Source organism: Oryx dammah, unplaced genomic scaffold (assembly GCF_014754425.2).
Source record: "Oryx dammah isolate SB20612 unplaced genomic scaffold, SCBI_Odam_1.1 HiC_scaffold_1, whole genome shotgun sequence".
In the NCBI taxonomy this organism is placed as follows: Eukaryota; Metazoa; Chordata; class Mammalia; order Artiodactyla; family Bovidae; genus Oryx; species Oryx dammah.
The window spans coordinates 40,032,103-40,053,868 of record NW_024070185.1 but is presented as its reverse complement, the minus strand read 5'-3'; the positions used below and the strand labels follow the sequence as shown (position 1 = coordinate 40,053,868).

Genomic DNA, 21,766 nt, shown 5'->3' with positions numbered 1-21,766 from the left:
TGGGAGGTAGGGAGAGAAGCTCATCACAGCCAGAGGGACAGGCAGCGCCCCCCAAGGCTGCAGATCAGACAGGACAAGGAATCAGGGGAAATGACAACTTCCCTTTCTCCTTCAGGAAATCAGAGGACTTACAGACTAGGAAGCTGATATTTGTGTCTTTCTTGGCAGGGTTTTAGGACAACTGGGAAGAAAGGGCCCACTCCAATGGCCATCACCTGGACGACCCCGCACTAGAGGCGTTTCTGAGTCATGATGGAGCACGACATTGAAAAGACAAACAAACCCGAAACACCAGCACACATTTATCCAGTTTTTGAAGCAGATTAATAGAATAACCAATAAAACATGTATAAAAGCTTTAATTAAATCTGATGAAATAAAACTTCATGTTTTATTTATGGACACTCCCAACATGTAAAGGATTCAGAGACACATTCATTTTTACTGCCATTTCGTCCTCATATCTATAATTAAATCCAGGCTGCAGCTCTGGCCCAAAGCGATGCGGCATTTTAAAGCTGGCCTTGGACACTCCCTCCCCCATCCCCATCTGCTTTTAATTATAATTACCGACCCAATATGAGGGAAGCGGATGGTAAAAACTAAACAAAATAAAACAAACAAACAAACAAGAAATGGTTGCTGCCATTGTGTTTTAAAACAACATGCTGAAGGAGGATTTCAGGCAGGTGGGTGCATCCTCTATTTCCAGTTTTATTATGTACCAAGTGCACAATCCCTTCATTTTACTTTTGACATAAAAAAAGGACTTCATGAAACGAGACAAAATAACTTATGATTATATGAAACATAACTGTGACAAATCACAAAACTATACATATTAATAGAAAAAAGTGTACCTAATTCTTTAAAAGATTTATGACAATAAGCACCAGATGTGCCCCTAGAGTAAAATCAGCCCCATATCCAGTATGATATATGCAGTTCATTCCTCTACGTGAGTGTATATAACTATGTACAAGAGTCTGTGTGATTTATGGAAAACAGATTTCCACTTTTTCCCCCCAAAGTGCTTTATGTCAGCAACATTACACAGGATGCTCTGCTGTCTGTACAAAATAAATCTCCTCTTTTTAACACTTGCCATCTCTCCAATGAGTGGTTTTTTTTTTTTTTTTTTGCTTTACTCATTGCAAAGAAAAAAACTGTAACCGCAGAAATTCCACACCACCAACAAAAAGTGCTGTTAAAAACACTGCTTTAAAATGACGTGGTCAAAACAGTCAAATAAAATACCAAATAATTAAATTGGACATTTATAATCACTATTGCCCAAATTCAAGGCAACTGGGAAGCAAGATTCTTGAAGATGGGGTTGAACACTTACCTCTGTTCTAGTATGCTAATGTGCTTGACAGCTGCTAATTTAAAAACAACAGAGTAACACCAAAGCTCTGGTTCATCAGTGGAAACTTTGCTGTGATTGACTGATGACCTTTTGTCCATTTTAGAATCACCTAAATAATTTGGGGGGTGACATGGGTAATGGGAGACATCTTATACAGGAATAGAATATTCAATATTTAACACTAATATCAGAGGCTAAATTACAACTTACATTTTGATGCAGTCCCTTTAGGGAATTAAGACAATGCAGCAAGTAAAATATCTCTAGGCATGCTGATTTTTTTTTTTTTAATGTAATAGGATAATTGGCTTTGGGCTGTGTGTATTTTCCTGAACATCAGCTTCTTTTTTTTTTTAAAGGGGAATGACAATTTCTGTTCAGATGTTTATGAAAATGGTTATATATCAAGAGTAAAAAGACCAGAAAATGGAAGGGAATAATCTTTTGAAGTTTCCACTTTTACTGTTACAAACATAATGATGAAAACATATATAAATCTTGTGCAATGTGAAAGCAAGCACGGAACAAATTTTAAGGTCAGGTGAGATCCTGGAATCTAAGGCCAGCACCTGTCACCCAGAAGGAAACTGGAAGTGGCATGTCCTGGGGTCCTGAGCTCAAACCTGTAGCCAAGGGGAAACACGAGATGGGGGAGGGCATAGGAGGGGCGCTCGGCCTTGCAGGTGGTCCTGGGCCTGCTTCTGCTAATTCCTGCCAGGGAAGGAGGCCCTGCAGGTGCGGCTGCCACCTGGCACCCTTGAGCTCCCTTGGGCCTCAGTGAGGTCAACGGGGAGACTACAGATGCTCAGGAGCACCTCCTCCAGCCAGAGTATCTGGGGTTCTTCTGGCTTTGTCCTCCTCTCGTTTCCATGGCAGATTACAGCCAGAAGCCACAAGTAGTAGGTTGACAACACCAGCTGCAGCAACTGCCTTACCTTTCCATCTTTTTCCTCATCACATGAATGAAATGTGTTTTGAGTTCCCTGTAGAGGCTCCGGGGATTTAGAATGAATAGATTGTCTAAGATACCAGAGCTTCCCCTTCTCTGCAGTGTGTGGCAAAGGACATGGTCCCTGTTTAGGCCCAGGTGACACAATCCACAAAGTCTGCCAGAAGGGTGGGACTCTGTGTGCGTCGGAGAGCTCACTTGGAAAGAAAAGTCTGACGTGCGTCCTTTCATAAAGCAGAGCAGATTTTTGTAAAGTGAATAACTTGTCTCTTTTGCAGACACAGATGTCTGCATGATGGCTCTTCTCAGATCAGAGCCCACTAGCCAGAGAAATGAGATTGACTGAGAGCACTGTAGACATGGACCCTGCACTTGACTCTTTATTAGCCTGATTATACCGCATGTGAGAATGAAGTCCGGAATCAGGCAGAACACTACCGACTGTGCAGCAGAGTGGAAGGACACGTCCGTCAGGATACAAACTGTCACCAGACCCTAAGTCTGACACCAAGCTGTTTAATCGTCTTGTTGGAGATTGTAATTATCCCAGTTTGACAAATAGCATTGTTTCATTTTTCTTCAGAGAACATTTTTAAAGAGAGAGAAAAGAAATCATGAGAGGTGATAGTACTGGGATGTCAGAATTTACCAGGTTTCGGGGGATTTGGCAACGTTTACATCCTATGTCATTGGACTTGGGACCTTTTTAATTGCTTGGTAAAGGTGTCACAGAAGACAGTGGAGCCTGGAGAGCAACAGTCCACGGGGCCACAAGGAGTCGGGCACGACTTAGAGACAAAACAACAGCAACAAAAAGGTGTCACAGAAAATGACTTCCTATCCAGGTTTGAGATCAAATGGCCAAGAGCTCTGTGAAAATTCTAGGCACTCAAAACAGAGTTTCAGACAAAGCAGTTGCTTCTTTTTGGCCACCTTTCCAGAACTGTCTCCTCTACCTGCCCTAGGCCAGACCCTGCTCAGAGCTGGTGGGCAAGCAATGGCAGGTGGTGGGTATGTCTGAACTACAGTCAAAAAAAAAAAAATATGAGAGCAATGAAGAGGGAGGAGAAGGGCAAGGGAGCAACAGAGAGAGTGGTGAAGGGAGACCCTAACAGAAGGAGCAGAGGCTGTGCAAAGGAGCTGGACATTGGGCTCCTCCAGTTTGGTTTTCTGAGAGAACCCAGGACCACACCTCCATGTGTCCCTGCTCTCACAGCTTTTAGTGGGCTCTGGGCAGAGCACCAGAGCAGAGGCCATGGGTGAACCAGTCAAGAGAAATTTTCCTTTGAATAAAGTCCTCAAGGTGGAGTCACTGAACAGTCAACACACGAGGGTCTCTGTGGTAGCACTGGGAAGGGGGTGGCCAACCCCATGTCCCTCAGGTAGCCTTTGCAGAACATTCCTGGTGCACACAGGAGCTACTAGGAGGGGCCAAGCCAAGCCACAGCAGAGGCCAGACGTATGTAGCTGGGGTGATTAAAATAATTATTTCCATCCAAAGAACAGATCTCTAAATATTTTTTTTCCTTTAAAAGTACATGTAAATAACAAGGCTTTAAAATCAAAGGACTAGGATAGGTTGCAGGAATACAAAACAAGTTGTCAAGCTTTTCAGGGGGCTGTACTTGACAGAACCTTCTCATTTTGCTTTTGGAAAAACACTGAAAAGCAATTGGTTAGCATGGAAGTACCCAGGAGGAGAGAGGCAGCCAGCTCCCTGGATGCCAGGCTGGTGCTGGGAAACTGGGGCTCCTCCAAGAGCCAAGCCCATGCTGGGCTTGGATGTGGATTTCCCTTGTTGCGCCTGGCTCATGGGTGAGGCGATTCACTGTGCTGGCAATCTGGGTTGTCCATCCTTATTTGGAGTTTTCAGCAAGGGTGATCTCCAAGTTAGATTTACACATGCACGTCGTCTCACTGGTGTCCCTTGAAGGTTGACAATTGGGAAGTAAGAGATATTCAGTAGTGAGACTCTGAATTCCCTTTGAAAAGACAGTCCTGCTGGTCACTGGCAAATCCAGAGGGAAAAGGATCAGCTGCAAACACACCTACAAAACCCAGCTCTGACCATCCAGCCCTGCTCTCCAAAGACACATCTGTGATGTGGCATATTGAGTTGATTTGCTTGACATCCCTAGGGTCTGCGAAAGTATAAGAACCAAAGGTGACAAGGAACAAAAAGATTCTGGATGCCAGCAGCCGTGGAGGCTGGGGGAGATTTTAGCCTTCAGTATAGACAGAGGAGAGCTGGCTAGGACAGCGGTCCACGGCACTGATCTGTAAGAATGTGGCATCTTCAGGTCCACTGCGAAGAGTCTCCCCAAAGAGGCTGGAGGAACCCGAAGGCAAATCATACACTGGAAAAGAAAGAGTGCACAAATCAACTGATGCTTCATCATACTTGCTAGGCATGCAGGGAGCAAATGTGGACTGGGGAGGCAACAGTGCTGGGCAAGGCCTTTCAGTGGGTCCCATCCTCAGGCTCCTTAGGTGGAGAAGTGGCTGAATGTGCAGGCAAATGGCTAAAACAGGATTTGCACAAAAGACGGGCTGAGTAGCTATGAAAGTAAAATTTTATAGGGAAGAGTGAGGATGGCCTCAAAAAGGAGGTGATATAAAAGTTGAGTCATTTAAGAATGGATGGGATTATCATAGATGGGGAGGTAAAGAAAGAACATTCTAGGAGGAGGAAACAGGGAGCAAAGACAGAGAGTGGGGTATGTGGGGCCAAGTGTGTTGGCAAAGCTCAGGTGCAGAGCAGGTAGGGAGATAGATAAGGAAGAAACATGAGATAGGAGGGTAGGTCCAGGGAGTTTGATCAGGCTCAACTCCTAGGGACTATGAATGCCTTGCTGCAGACAGTCAACTTTATTCTCTAGGGCAACTAGAAACTACTGAATGTATCTGAACAGGAAAGCATCTTATTTTTTCCTTTATTTTTGGAAGGCAATGGTTACAGGTAGCACAGAGAGCAGAACGGGAAAGTTAAGGAGTTGACTCAAGGAAACTTGTTGGAAGGCTGTTGCTTAAGTCTGGGAGAAACATGATGGCACCTGAGTGAGGGTGGTGGAAGTGGGGTTGCAGGAAGCTGGAGGGGAGGATGAAGAGGAAGACATTTCTCAGGTGGACTAAATAGGATTTGATGCAGTTGTGTGCTAGGTCAAGTCTAATCCAGGCTGGTCATAAGAAACCCACCTGATCTCACCTGCTAGCCTGCCTGAGTGTCTAAGTCACAGATACCAACATACCTGTAATGCCCGAGTGAGTTGCAAAGGCTCTGTGGAAAACATCAAAGCCAGCCTGGCCCATGGATGTGGGGACCAGACAGTCCTCGAAGGAAGGCATCACACTGCAGGAGCTGCTAGGTGGCATGGTTCTTGGAGAGTCAGGGTAATTCGGGGGGCAGAACGTCTGTAGTTGCCCATAAAATCCTGAAATTCAAGACAGAATTAGGGGTAGATTTATGAACAGGCCATATCCACTGTAGAAAACAAAATAATATTCTTTATAACTAATAAGTAGTATACTTTTTATAGAACCAAGAGAAAATTCCCTATAAGGTTTGGGAGAAAGATTAAATTCATGTTAGCAGTGTGTGTGTGTGTGTCTGTGTGTGTGTATGTGTATGTGTGCACACACACGTGCTCAGTTGCTTCAGTCCTGTCTGATTCTTTGTGACCCCATGGACTGTGGCCCACTAGGATCCTCTGTCCATGGGGATTTTCCTGGCAAGAATACTGGAGTGGGTTGGCATGCCCTCCTCCAGGGGATCTTCCTGACCCAGAGACCAAACCCACGTCTCCTGTGTCTCTTGCACTGGCATGTAGGTTCTTTACCGCTCAGCCATCAGGGAAGATCCATGTTAGCAGTAAAGACTAGGAAAAAACAAGAAAATTCCATGTCAAGGCAGGAGAAAAAAGAAAGAAAAACTACTGGCTTTTCTCTTTTTGATGCCCTAAGGCCTCTGCATGGACTCAGCAGACAGATGGGCAAATGACCTAAACAGACCACTCACATATCATATAATTTATCAAAGAATATGATCAGATGGTAAAGACTTGGCCGGAAATGCAGGAGACCCAGGTTCGATCCCTGGCTTGGGAAGATCCCCTGGAGAAGGGAATGGCTACCCACTCCGGTATTCTTGCCTGGAGAATTCTATGGACAGAAGAGCCTGGTGGGTTACAGTCCATGGAGTCGCAAAGAGTCAGACATGGCTGAGCGACCAACACAGACACATGGTCCAACTGACAATTCTTTAGTCAGTAAAGAAATAAAAATCAGGACAATGATATAATGCCATCTTCTACCTATCACATTAGCAAAGATTCCTGAGACTCATTCTTGGTGCCGGACTGAGACTGGTGACGAAGGCACCTGTGTGTAGTGTGCAGACCCTGCAAAGGAGTATAGGCTTCTGAAAATCACTTGACACCTTGGCTCTGGAACCTGAAAGTGTCCTCTTGGACAGGGGAATTTCACTTTCAAGGATGTATCCTAAAAGTATATTTGCAAAATAGAAGTCTTGCACAGACACAGGTATCACAGAGCTCGTCGTTATAACAGAAAACGGAGTCAAACTAGCCAATCATGAGAGCAGTGGAGAAAAGACTGGCATATTTACCTAATGAGAATGTTAAAGAGCCACGAACACAATATTTACAAGGAGTTTTTTTTTCGTACTGTTCATGAGAAATTTCAGATAAACAAGTGGATTTAGAAAAGGCAGAAGAACCAGAGATCAAATGGCCAACATCCGTTGGATCACAGAGGAAGCAGGGAATTCCAAAAAAAATTCTACTTCTCCTTCACTGACTACATTAAAGACTTAGACTGTGTGGATCACAAAAAAGTGCAGAAAATTCTTAAAGAAATGGGAATATTAGACCACCTTACCTGTCTCCTGAGAAACCTGTATGTAGATCAAGAAGCAACAGTTAGAATCAGACAAGGAACAAGGGACTGGTTCAAAATTAGGAAAGTACTACCTCAAGGTTTTATATTGTCTCCCTGCTTATCTAACTTATATGCAGAGTAATGCCAGGATGCAAAATGCCAGGATGGATGAAGCACAAGTTGGAATCTAGATTACCAGGAGAAATATCAATAACCTCAGATATGCAGGTGATAATACTACCCTAACGGCAGAAAGCAAAGAGGAACTAAAGACCCTGGATAAAAGTGAAAGGTGAGAATGAAAAAGCTGGCTTAAAAAACTCAACATTCAGAAAACTAAGATCTGGTCCCATCACTTCATGGCAAATAGGTGGTGGAAAAGTAGAAACAGTGATAGATTTCATTTTTCTTGGGCTCCAAAGTCATTGCAAATGGTGAAATTAAAAGATGCTTGCTCCGTGGAAGAAAAGTTATGACAAAGCTAGACAGCATATTAAAAAGCAGAGACATTACTCGGCCAACAAAGGTCCATATAGTCAAAGCTATCAAAGCTAGTCACGTATGGATGTGAGAGTTGGACTATAAAAAAAGCTGAGCTCCAAATTGATGCTTTTGAACTGTGGTGTTGGAGAAGACTCTTGAGAGTCCCTTGGACTGTAAGGAGATCCAACCAGTCCATTCTGAAGGAGATCAGCCCTGGGATTTCTTTGGAAGGAATGATGCTGAAGCTGAAACTCCAGTACTTTGGCCACCTCATGTGAAGAGTTGACTCATTGGAAAACACTCTGATGCTGGGAGGGATTGGGGGCAGGAGGAGAAGGGGACGACAGAGGATGAGATGGCTGGATGGCATCACTGACTCGATGGACATGAGTCTGAGTGAACGCCGGGAGTTGGTGATGGACAGGGAGGCCTGGTGTGCTGCAATTCATGGGGTCGCAAAGAGTCGGACACGACTGAGCGACTGAACTGAACTGAACTGATATCTCACTGAGTTATTATGATGAAGACTAAATTAATATTTGCCTGTTATACAATATAATCTGCGAACTGCTGCTGCTGCTAAGTCGCTTCAGTCGTGTCCAACTCTGTGCGACCCCATAGATGGCAGCCCACCAGGCTCCCCGATCCCTGGGATTCTCTAGGCAAGAATACCAGAGTGGGTTGCTATTTCCTTCTCCAATGCATGCATGAAAGTGAAAAGTCAAAGTGAAGTCACTCAGTCGTGTCCAACTCTTTGCGACCCCATGGACTGCAGCCTACCAGGCTCTTCTGTCCATGGGATTTTCTGGGCAAGAGTACTGGAGTGGGGTGCCACTGCCTTCTCCAATCTGAGAACTAATTATAAAATTAATATTAATATATTTAACAATATAATTTATATATGTTCGCTAAATAATAAAAAAGTAAAGTTATGTCACAATAATGTAGCTCTCAAAATTTTTATTAAGAGAAATTAAAATTTCCAAAAGGCAACAAGTAATCCTTCAACAATAACCAAATATAAGAACAGAAAGACAGTGGGTAAGTCTCTCACTTCCAGTTCTCAGGTGGAATCCTCTGGAACATTTTTGGCCCTTGGGACCTGTGCTACATACCTTTTTCCCGTGTTGGTTCCCAGATCTTGTACTAATCGATACACATTCTGATTTCTTCACTCACCCCAGTGCAAGCTCAAAAGAGCAACAAGCTTGAGTGGGCTGAAAGACCTGGGATGTACTGTTTCAGAGTTTGGGAGGTTCCTTGAATTGATCCTCACAGTGGGTACCCCATGGCCAGGCACATATAATGATGGCTTCCCCATTATGAGGAAAAATTACCATGAACCATCACAGTCAGTTTATTAGAATGTAATGTCTCCTCACTGAACAAAATAGGCAATATTTGCTATTTATATCCCTATACTGGCTCTGTTCAAATCTGTAACCCATAAACACCTTGATAGCATTCCTCAGTGTAATATTAACCTTCCAGGAAGAGAAGACATTTTTCACTAAACTCCCACAACTCCCCAAATAGGGACATTAATCATTCAGGTATGTCAGGGACATTGATAGAGACTTTCACTGCCCTTTTGTGAAAACCAATTCATTCTTTCTTCCCTGTCTTCTCCCTGCTTCAAAGAGAGCATGACTTTAATCTACATGAGTGTTGCGATGTGCTAGACTATGAAAATTTGTGATACAGTGAAATATACCAAGTAAAGTTAATTATTAATAGTAAACCCAACATTGGCCTTCCCTGGTGGCTCAAACAGTAAAGAATCTGCCTGAAAAACTCCATGGACAGAGGAGCCTGGAAGGCTACAGTCCTTCCAGGACTGGAGTCGCAAAGAGCTGGACATGACTGAGCAACTAACACTTTCACTTTCACTTTTTCAAACCCAACATTCTGGGCTCCACCTCCCCGTTTCCCCAGCCAGTCTGGATCTGAGTGAGAGGGCAGAGTGAACTACAATTCCTGTCTGTGGGTGTCTTGGCTGACACGAGAAACAGTCAAAACCAGAATGGCCCCACAAGCATGTTTTATCACTCTCACAGCCAACTCACAGAAAGAAAATCCTCTTTATGAAATCCCTCCCTTCAAGAAGCCAGTTACTAAAGTTGCCAAATACACTGGTGTGGTTGAGTGTGGTCACTCAAATCAAAGAGCTTTAACATAGCCTCTTCCCACTGCTATTTCCATAAAACTAACAAAATTTTTAAAAATTCCATTAGGATCTTGCCACACACACAAACTCAGAGAAAGCCTAACTCATTTTCTGGTGAATGGCTCCTGTATTTCAGCTGCTGAATTTCATGTAGTAAGTTTGGAAGGAATACTACCTCGAGGACCCAAAGCAAAATGAGGCAAGATGTTACATTTCGTGGGCATAAAACATGAGTGATGGCAAGATCAACCAGTCAGTCAGTCAGCGAATGATGTTATCAGTGCTGGTCAAGGTGCTTTTAGAGAGACCAAAGAAATAAAAGGTAATACTGTGTCCTTGAGGATGGATAATACAGTTCGAACAAGAACATATACACGTAGAATAGCATAAGAAGGCAAATGTATGTTTATGTTGGCAATAAATGTTAGTCCTCACATTTAGTTAGAAAATCACCCCTCCCCCATTTTAGAAGTTATTTTAACCCAAGGATGGAGGGGGAGGGGAATTTGCAGATAAACTGACTTTACTGAAGTTGTAGCTCCTGAGGATCAAGGTCATTCATCCTCTTGTTAATTCTGGGAAGTCTTTTTTTTTTCTTTTTCCCCTTCTAAAAACAAGCCTGTTTTCTAATTATAAAATTATTCTGAATTAACTGTATCAACTAGAAAATGTAGAGACATATATGCAAAGAAAATAAAAATCATCTTTATTTCCAAGATTCTGACATAACCAGATACATACATACAAAACTGGAATATTATATATATTATTTTGCATCCTGTTTTCTCCCTTAATATTATCTATGAGCTCACACAGTATTAAAATTCATTCTTAAAAACCCCTCCTCTTTGTCACATGGGGTCACTGACAGCTCTATGATGATAGATTAGATTGGGAGTTTGTGGTCACTCTTGCTGCCTAATGATGATAAAGCAGTCCATGAAGCTGGGTGTGGATTTTCTTCCCAGCATGGAAGGGAAGTGGAGGAAGTCAGTGAAAAAAAGGAATCACATGACTAAATATGATAATGAAAGGGTATTCCCTAGGGCAACTCTAAGAGAACATTGTGTGTTGATGGAAATGATCTATATCTCACTGTCCAATACAGTAGCTGCATAACTTCAGAGCATTTGAAACGTGGCCAGTCAACTGAGGAACCAACTTCTAAATTTCATTTAGTTATAATTAATTAAAATTTATATGGCCATACATGCCTTGTAGCTACTGTACTGGACAGCACAACTCTAGGGCAAACTGCACTCTCAGGTTCAACAGACATTGTTTTAGGAATGTTTCTGATTAAATTCTTAGAGAAAAAAAACATATGATCCACCAAGAGCTTAAATAAAAGCCAGATAATGAATCTCAGACTCCTGGTCTTCAGGATAGAAAGTATATTAGAGCTTTATTACATTTATCTTTTCCTTACAAATTTATACTTTAGTCATCGTGGAAGGAACCAGAGTATAAATACTTCAACAAATAAATAATGGTCACCCAGCTCCCAACCCTCGTGAGGGCTGATGAGCATTGTTCTAAGTTAAACTTCTAGGGTATTTCAGCTCTCCTTCAAAAATCACTTTCCTTTCTGGAAGTAAGAGAAGGAAAAGGAAACATATCACCCACTTTCTGCAGGCTATGGGCCTAGCTCACTGTGTATGTGGGAGGCAACAGTATAGGTGGGTCTCCAATTTCACTACTAGTTGAGGCTGGAATAAAGTGCCAAGGCTTTCAGTACCAAGGCTCTATCTTACACTCACAGATGGAGAAAAATACCCCCGGCCCAAACTTTGTCAAGGTGCTATGTCCGCAGCTGTGCCCCTAGTGGCTTTGTTTATATAGCAGATAGTTTTGTAAAACAAACTTTTCTCCTTTATGGTGAGGCTGAAAACCACCACCAAACTCCAGGTGCCAGGAAAAGATGGACAACATTCAGAAGACTGAATCTTCTCTGCTGTAGGTTCTGCCCGACCTTGATGCCAACTTGCAGACAGCCCACGTGTGGAGTCCATCACAGGCATCAGGAAAGTGGCCTCAGAACTAATTTCTCAACCAGAGTGTGGCCTGATCAGGCTGGGAAGAACCCTTTGTGAAGCTCCTTGGAAAGGATGCTGAGAGCAGTTGCTTCCTGACACCCCTCAATATCTTCAGATGGGAAAGCCTTTCAACTCCTGTGTGATCAGAGAGTATCATTTCAAGCATCCAAGACAAACACTGTTATTTTCAGATGTTGCCCAAATCTCAAGAGTCATCTGTGGACTTGACCTTTCAGAAGAAACACTAAGAGTCTGTATTTTTGCTATTGTATTTTGTAAAATGGGGCATTCACAGTATCTACTTCATAAGGCAACTGCAAAGGTTAAAGAGGATTAAGGGATGATCCATGTAAAGAGCTGAGCATGTGTCTGGCATAGAGCACTCTACAAATATTACTTTTCATTTTTCTTCCCTATTCTTTTAACACAAACATTTCAACTTCTATGCTTTTGTTTACTTGACAACTACATTCTAAGCACTTACTCAAGCCTGGAGACACAGTGGTGAATAAAACATACCTCATGCCTTTTTGGAGTTTATGTTTTAGTGAGAAAGAAAGATAAACATATAAATGAGAAATCAAGTAATATAATTTAAGATTATATATGAACAATAAAAAGGATTTTCCTTAAGGAATATACAAAGATGCAACTCTTTTCTCTAGACTGCATTCAAGATAGGAAGAGGGAAAAAGCTCAAATAAGAAAGAAGTTTGGCAAGATGAGAAGGCAACCCTCAGAATGGAAGAAAATAATTGGGATGAAACAAATGACAAAGGGTTAAACTCCATAATATACAAGCAGATCATGTAGCTCAATACCAGAAAAACAAACAACCCAATCAAAAATGAGCAGAACACCTAAACAGACATTTCTCCAAAGAAAACATACAGAGGCTAATAAACACATGGAAAGAAGCTCAACACTACTTGTTATTCAGTTCAGTCACTCAGTAATGTCTGACTCTTTGCGACCCCATGGACTGTAGCATGCCAGGCTTCCCTGTTCATCATCAACTCCTGGAGCTTGCTCAAACTCATTTCCATTGAGTCAGTGATTCCCCTCCTGCCTTCAATTATTCCCAGCATCAGCGTCTTTTCCAATGAGTTAGTTCTTCACATCAAGTGGCTGAAGTACTGGAGCTTCAGCTTCAGCATCAGTCCTTCCAGTGAAAATTCAGGACTGATTTCCTTTAGGATGGACTGGTTTGATCTCCTTGCAGTCCAAGGGACTCTCAAGCATCTTTTCCAGCACCACAGTTCAAAAGTGTCAGTTCTTCAGCTCTCAGTCTCTTGATGGTCCAACTCTCACATCCATACATGATTACTGGAAAAACCATAGCTTTGACTAAATGGACCTTTGTTGTCAAAGTGAGATCTCTGCTTTTCAATACACTGTCTAGCTTTGTCAAAGCTTTACTTCCAAGGAGCAAGTGTCTTTTAATTTCATGGCTGCAGTCACCATCCACTGTGATTTTGGAGCCCGAGAAAATGAAATCTGACACTGTTTCCACTTTTTCCTCATCTATTTGCCATGAAGTGATGAGACCAGATGCCATAATCTTTGTTTTTTGAATGTTGAGTGTTAAGCCAGATTTTTCACTCTCCTTTTTCACCTTCATCAAGAGGCTCTTTAGTTCCTCTTCACTTTCTGCCATTAAAGTAGCATCATCCACGTATCTGAGGTTACTGATATTTCTCCGGGCAATCTTGATTCCAGCTTGTGAGTCATCCAGCCCAGTATCTTGCATGATGTACTCTACACAGAAGCTAAATAAGTAGAGTGACAATATACAGCCTTGAGGTATTCCTCTCTCTATTTTGAACCAGTCCATCATTCCATATCCAGTTCTAACTGTTGCTTCCTGTCCTGCATATAAGTTTCTCCAGAGGCAGGTCAGGTGGTTTGGTATTCCCATCTCTTGAATTTTCCACAGTTTGTCATGATCCATACAGTCAAAGGCTTTAGCATAGTTAATGAAGCAGAAATATATGTTTTTTAATAATTCCCTTGCTTTTTCTATGATCCAGCAGATATTGGCAATTTGATCTCTAGTTCTTCTGCCTTTTCTAAATCCAGCTTGTACATTCGGAAGTTCTTGGTTCACATACTGCTGAAGCCTAGCTTGAAGGATTTTTAGCATAATCTTGCTAGCATGTGAAGTAAGTGCAACTGTACAATAATTTGAATATTCTTTGGCATTGCCCTTCTTTAGAATTGTAATGAAAACTGATCTTTTCCAGTCATGTGGCCATTGCTGAGTTTTCCAAATTTGCTGGCATATTGAGTGCAGCACTTTAACAGCACCATCTTTTAGGATTTGAAATAGCTCAGCTGGAATTTCATCACCTCCACTAGCTTTGTTCGTAGTGAATCTTCTTAAGGCCCAGTTGACTTCATGCTCCAGGATGTCTGGCTCTAGGTGAGTGACCACACCATCTGGTTATCTGGGTCATTAAGATCTTTTTTGTACAGTTCTTCTGAATATTCTTAAAGTCCCAGGGTCAGGGACACAGAAGAGGCATGACCCATTCCCTCTGGCTACGCTAATTTCTTCTTCTCCAACATTATTATAGCTCTTTGTGCATTCCGTCCTCCTCTCTGGTGACCCTTGCACACCCCACTTTGAATACCTTCTGTAACCCATGATATAAATCAATGAGAAGAAAAGAGGAAAATTAGATAAGTCTCTGGTAAAGCTCTTAAAGGCCATAGAATATGATCTCTGGCATCACAGCTTCTCAGCATGATTTCATGCTCTCCTACTTTACTCAGAGAAAGGCCCAGGGAATTACACACTTACTACTCACACGGTATGATTTTTAAAACTTTTAAAAATTCCTTCTTAGGCAGCCTCTGATATACCTGTCTTGTAAGTAGGTAATTCAAACAAATGTTCTCATTTTATAGACAAAGAGATGGAATTTGAATCACTTGTCTTTATAACCAATACTTTTATTTATATAATAGTATGCAAATAAGAGAAAAGTAGAAAATTCATACAATCATTTTAATATTTATGAACATCCAATTATTTGGAATTATTCATGGATCTAGTCTTTGTCTTAAAACAAATGGGGAGTAGATACTTTTCTACTAAGTTCAGAGCTTTCTCATCTGTCGTCTCCTTGCTTTTGGCATTTTCATAGACATTTTGGTTAATGTTACACCAATCCTCGCCCCACCCCAGAGAATTCTTTCAAAAGGAAGGAAAGGAACTATTATTTATTTGTTCTGAGATAGGTATTGTTTTAGGTGTTTTACATAGAAAATCTTCATTCCTACAACTTTGTAAAAAATGAAATATAGTTGATTATAATATTCTTTTAATATCAAGTATACAGAAAAGTGACTCATATATATATATATATAATTGATAACTGATCATGGAAATAACAAAGATTTACTGTATAGTACAAGGAACTATACTCAATATCTTGTAACAACTGATAATGGTTATTATCACATACATACAGGTTATACACAGACACATACAGGTTATTTTCCATTATCAATTATTACAAGATATTGAGTATAGTTCCTTTTGCTATACAGTAAATCTTTGTTGTTCATCTATTTTATGTTTATCAGTTTATATCTGTTAATCCCATAATTTATCCATCTCCCCACAACCTTTCCCTTTGGCGACCATAAATATGTTTTATATGTCTGTGAGTCTGTTTGTATTTTTTATATAGATTAATTTGTATTATTTTTTAGATTCTACAATTAAGTGATATCATGTAATACATCTTTCTCTGCCTGACTTACTTCACTAAGTATAATATTCTCTAGATTCATCCATGTTGCTGCAAATGGCAACACTTCAATCTTTTTTTACTTATAATAACTTTTGAATTATGTAGTACTGTCCCCAGTTTATAGACAAGGAAACACAAAAGTTCAAATAACTTATCCAATTCCTCATAGCTACCAAGTTTCAGAACAAGGAAACTTCTAATCTGTTTGGTAACATATCTGTTACCAAATTCTCATCTGTTTGGTAACATAGTTCATATAGATAACACGGTTTAAGCTTACAGACAAATTAGTTTAAACAAAATCTGGCCATTTTTGTTGAGGTCCTTCACTACTAGATCATGGGCAAAGTTACTTGGGTCAACATTTCATAGAGTACAAACATTTTCATTAGGGAGAAAGAATTGAATTCATTAACAAAATTGATGACTAAACCCTGAAAATTTTTAAAAACCCTGAAGAGTAGAAACAGACATTTCAGACATTTCTTTTGGCTAGTTTCCTGATTTAGTCACTATTTTATTTCTATCCATTACATGAACAATTTGGATTTGGTTTCAAAGCCTGGATAACCCATTAACCAACTATGTGTCTTTGCATAAATTATTTTCCTTCTTGAGCCTTATTTTCATTTAAAATAATATCTATTTTATAGGGTTGCAGAAAGCATTATACATGAGAGCATTTATAAAAGCATCCAGTGCATTCCCCAGCATGTAGTAGGCCCTCAATAAATAGTAGCAATTATCTCACCATGAAATAAGCTTAGAAGTATTTATAGATTCTGTATAATGCACATGTAATTCTTAAACAATTTTTCTCACATAGCCCACCACCCTTAGGTATAAAATGATGCTTCTCTTAAAAATGAAGCCCCCATAGTCCAGTTGCCATTTTTCACCTTGGTCCCTGCTCTTGGCCAACAACCTCAGCCAGGTCTTCATGTAGTTAGAACTCTCTGAAGCTTCCTCCTGGGAGTGATGGAGAAACTGACTCTTCATTTTAATACAGAGTCTATAAATGGGGAAGCTACAGGAACAGCTCACAGACTGTGTTAGGAAGACAGATTTTTCTTCGGGCTGAGAACTAAACCAGCTTGCAAAAGCACTTGAGCTATTTAAGACTGACATTTAAGAAACTACTGTACTTAGGAGAGGGAAAATAATGGAAATAATAACCCTTAACATTCCATTTGGGCACATTCCTATTGAAGGAACGAGGTTACAGTGGTTGGAAAGCTGACCAGTGGAGCAATCGCCTGGTCCCCTAGCCCCCTGTCAGATGGGTGGCAGCAAGAGGGCATCAAGTTAGACAAATCCACCTGGTTCCAAGAAGTGGGGCCATTTTCATCCATAGCTTCTACCACTACCCCGCAGGCCACAGGGAGATGCTTCTGCACACTCCGGTGCTCTCCTCTGCTCCTGAGCCTCACAGCACCTCACCTGGTTTGCAGCAAGCTGCTAACAGAATGTATTACTGTGAGCCAACCACACTCTTGCCCTCTGAGTTGTATACTTGGGGTAGGGGGAAGAGGAAGATGGTCTGCTATTGATTCTGCAAAGGTTCAAATAAGGGGATGAGGGTGGGCAGAACATGTTGCTGAAAGGAACAAAAAGGAAATGGGAGAAAGCAGAGTGAGAAGAAAGGCATGCATAAAACCTTCTTGGTTAAAAGATGTAACCGATTTTCATTTAAATATCTTCAAACCAACCAAAACCCTAATGTGTGGTGGCCTATGGCTTCCAAATTCTCAAAATGATAAGCTGCCAAAATAAACTAATTGCAATGTGTCTCAGTAATTGCCATGTGTTTATATATACAGTTACCGTAAAATGGTTCAGTGAATCCTGATGGTGACAATGCACATATGGTAAATAAACAGAAACTCTCTAAACCAGAAGATCTGAAGATTCTTAAGATGAATATGAAAGCCAGCTTTGCCATTTACTGGCTATGTGGCCTTGAGGAAAACAGCCTCTCTGAGCCTTTGAGTCCCTATTGATTGAAGGGAGAAAATAATACTATTGAGGCAGCATAGTCTTCACAGTAGGGAGGGCAAGGACAGGGAATAAATGGAAAGAGATTCGGTGCCCAGTTGTACTCCATCATCCATCTAATGACTCAAAAATTCAGGATACATATGAAGCTCAGAATGAAGAATGGAGGACCAGGACATCCTGTTCTGGTGAGTGTATGAAGTAAACACTTTGGTCACTGGTCAAGTCTGAAAAGAATGAGTTGGGAATTTCTCTTTGAGAGAGTGTCACTCTGTTACCGGTGTATATATCCCTCCTAGGTGACCACAAGGACCAAATGAAATAATAAGTGTGGGAATATTTTGCAAACAGTAAAACACACTGAAAATTCCAGCTCGTTCTGTCTCATTATAAGCTTGGTGTTACTTATCATCCTACCTTCTCTGAGTACAAAGGTAAATTTGCCCTCAATTGAGTCAAGCTATGTTGCATAAAGTTCACAAACAATCCTTTGACTCAGGAGTAGTTGAGTCTAAAACAGAACAAGGAAAGTATGGCAAAGAATGAAGATTTAATTGTATCTTCCCTTGTCCTTCCAAGCAAGCTTTGCTGGAAGAAAGGTCTGGCAGAGAAGAGGACTCCAGATGGAGATTAAAAGGGACATTAACATGAAATGCTGCAGCCTCCCCTGAGAGCCACCCTGGCTCTCTACAGTGTTCAGGTTGTCCTGTATTGACAGGACTTTCCCCAGAAGGTAGAGGGAGAAAGAAGATGGAAAGTATTTCCTCAGGCACTGGCCAATTGCTTCCTTTGGGTTATCTCTCATTGGGAACCATGGTGAGGGGGCACTGAGTCCTACACTTAGGGTCTAGGCCTGTGATTCTTAAACTGGAAGCCACAGCATCAGCTCCATCTGGGCTCTATAGTAAGCTAAGCCCTAAGAACATCTTTAGATGATTTGCAATCTTTGGAAAGTTTTCCAAATGAAATACCAATAGAAAAAAAAAAACAGAAAAGCTCTGATTTCATTTGGAATGCAGAAGGAGAGCTCTTCCAGTGGGCATCTTTTCCCACTAGGCTGACCCCAGCCCCTTCTGCTGGATTCCAGGGGCTCTTGGGGATGAAGTGATAATGGCTGTCCCAAAGTGACTCTGAACTACAGAAGGATCAAGATGACCTCTGTCCCCACCCCAGTGCCATTCTCTCACATGTAAGTTTTTGGGCAAGGTGAAATCATGAGACCTCACTTGAGTGACTCAGAAGTCGTGGTCTTACTGATGGTCCCACACTGAGCTTGTGGCCTAGACTTCTGATGTCTAGCTGTAACCAAGCTCCCACATTATATCCGTTCCACTAACTAGGTGATTTCTTATTTCCCCGAATCCAAGTCTATGACTACAGTTTTCCAGGATCCTAATCTCTATAGGTGGGCACCATCTCACACTTGTATCAATAGCTTGCTTATTTCTCCTACCGAACTTCTGCCTCACAGCTAAGTCCCTGTTACACACTGTTAAGCTGCCCCAAAAGCCACTGTCTAGAATATTACATTGAGATGAAGTCTGGACTTGAAGTAAAAGAAATCTATGTAGGTGGGTTTGACAGGCAGAGAAAACTTTGCATTTGTAAAACTGTATCCCCAAATTCCTGTCACTTCCTTCCATCTGGCCACAAGGAAATTTGCCTTTTCATCTTGTCAGACCTTTTGGACACTGACTACTAATGTGAACAACCAGATTTATGATCTGCCATCCTCTGCTCCACCCCTCCAGCTGGATAGTCTTCTTCTCACTGCCACCTGGTGGGGGGGGGGGTCACACTCCAATGAGTATGTCTAGTCTGCAGGGTCTTTCCTTTCCTGCTTACTCTCATCCCACTGAATACCAAACTCTTAATTTTTAAGTATCTAATAGGCATTTCAGTTGTGCCAAGTGCTAGAGGGATTAAATAGATGACATGAATTCTTGCCTACATATGGGTCATGAGGAATAGTCTCTCATGGTTTAGTTCAAAGGCTTTGCTTGCTAAGAATCACCCCTTAGGTATGAGCTCTGGACAGGCAGGGATTTTTGTCCATTTTCTCTGTTGATGTAGCTTTAACACACCAAACAGGACCCGGCACCTAACAGAAGCTGAATGTTTGAGAATAAGTGTATGAGTGAACGATCCTACAAGAAGAGCCTTTGCTGAAGATACTGATGGTAAGAGAAACCATGGCTGAGCTCAAAGATTTTGATCTGTGAACCTGTACACAATAGCCTATCAGGAGTTTCAGAAAAAAATAAAGATACTTTCCTTTCTAATGGAGAAGGAAATGGCAACCCACTCCAGTACTCTTGCCTGGAAAATTCCATGGACTAAGGAGCCTGGTAGGCTGCCATCCATGGGGTTGCAAAGAGTCGGACATGACTGAGTGACCTCACTTCACTTCACTTCCCTTTCTAACACTGAAATTTTTCTTTTAATTGAGGGAGAAACAAAAATGATAGAAATACAACTGGCTCTATCAAGGTGACCTGGAGAATTTTGCTGCTCTAAGCTACCATTTTCTGCTGTACATCAGGAGGCCAACAAATCTGAAGAGAAACAAGAGTGGGCAGGAGAATCAAGTGACTCAAGTCATATACAGAACACTTTGCACTCTCTTAGAAAACCATCCCAAGGTCAAGGAACTCAGTCAACTAATATGAATTTCATTTCTAAATAGGAGCAGAAACATATCTTTTACTCTCTTCATAAAGTTGTAATGAGGATTTAGGTGTTCATCCAAAAAGCATTTTATTGAGCTGGTCCTTTGAGTTTCCAGGCACTGAAAATGATTTTGTACCTAAGAGTAATTTATAAAACATACATTGCAATATAAATGTAGGTACTATCACTGACCTCAATGGTATTTATAAAGCACTATATCAGCCCAGAACCACAGACACAAACAACCTTGGGGATAAATATTTGGATAATTTCAATCTTTGGAATCATTATGCCACACTAAGGACAGAATTAAAGAATCTGAAGCTTTGCTTTAGGATGTGTGATATGAGATTGGGTTTGTGGAGGAATGTATTAATAAGAGAGGAATAGCTGGTCATTACACTTAAATGACCTAGAAAAAGGCCTGAATTTATTTACTTGGATAAACTTGCATCTTTAAGGTCTAGTTCTCAAAGACTTTGCAATAGAACTAAATAGAGTTTAGTCAGAACAATCTGGTTAGAAAGCAAAAAAATCCTGCAATGAGAAAGAACTCACAATTGTAAGTAAATCATCCAGAAATTCTAAGGGAACTAGGATCATTTTGCAACATGGTCTGAGCCCAGATTATCTGAATGGGCACAGATCAAACCAATTCTAGTGTTGTATTGTTGCTCTGTTTTATTAACACAGTGGCTGTGTTACCAGTAACACAGATGTTTCTGATGTGTGGGGGATTTTTCCCTTTAAGGAAACTCCAACCAAAGTTATTCACATTCTTGCTTCTAAACCATGAGTTGCTTATCATATTTACAAGGAAAATTCCAATTAAAACACCAGAATTACAGGACATGGATTGCCATGAATATGTTCAGGCCTGAAGACTTCAACTGAGCAGCCCCTAAAATAGTTATAAGAAAACATTTAATGTGATTTTAAGACTTCAATTCATTAGAGGCTAAACTTTATGAGTTTCAGATACAAGACAAAACATTTGCTTCTGGAAAAACTGTCACTGCTTCTCCCTAAGAATTAAAAAAAGCACTAAATCTGTAATAATGCTCATTAAACACTTTTCTATAGTTTTAAAGTTAACTGATAGAGAAGTCACAATAGTCAATGAAAAATATTTTCTGGATATTTTCCTTCTCTTCAATAAATTTTTGAGTTCCAATTGAGAAAACAAACTGTCCTGCTGCCAATGACACAACCTGACTGGCAAGTGAAAGAGCAAGTGAACTACTTAATAAATAATATAACTACTTAAGTAGTAGTGCCTGTTACTTAATTCCTATTATAAGTAAATCACCTTTAGAGCTCAATAAAAATATTAAAACATGCTCAATCATATTACTAACCAACGGAAAAATCAAAACAACTTGGCTGTGCAAATTGGCAAGGATTAAACTGACTGGCTGGAGAAGGCAATGGCACTCCACT

At 40.9% G+C, this 21,766-nt stretch overlaps 1 protein-coding gene across 1 annotated transcript in view; it reads right to left on the bottom strand.

Moving 5' to 3' along the window:
- Positions 1–341: 341 nt before the first annotated feature.
- GLIS3 (GLIS family zinc finger 3) overlaps positions 342–21,766 on the bottom strand; it is a 501,883-nt gene continuing 480,458 nt past the window's right edge. Inside the window, exons 10-11 of the mRNA XM_040244340.1 lie at positions 5,567–5,749; positions 342–4,675 (exon numbers count right to left, since the gene is read on the bottom strand). Coding sequence (XP_040100274.1) covers positions 4,539–4,675; positions 5,567–5,749 — 320 coding nt within the window. The 3' untranslated portion in view covers positions 342–4,538. The remainder of the gene's footprint in view (positions 4,676–5,566; positions 5,750–21,766) is intronic.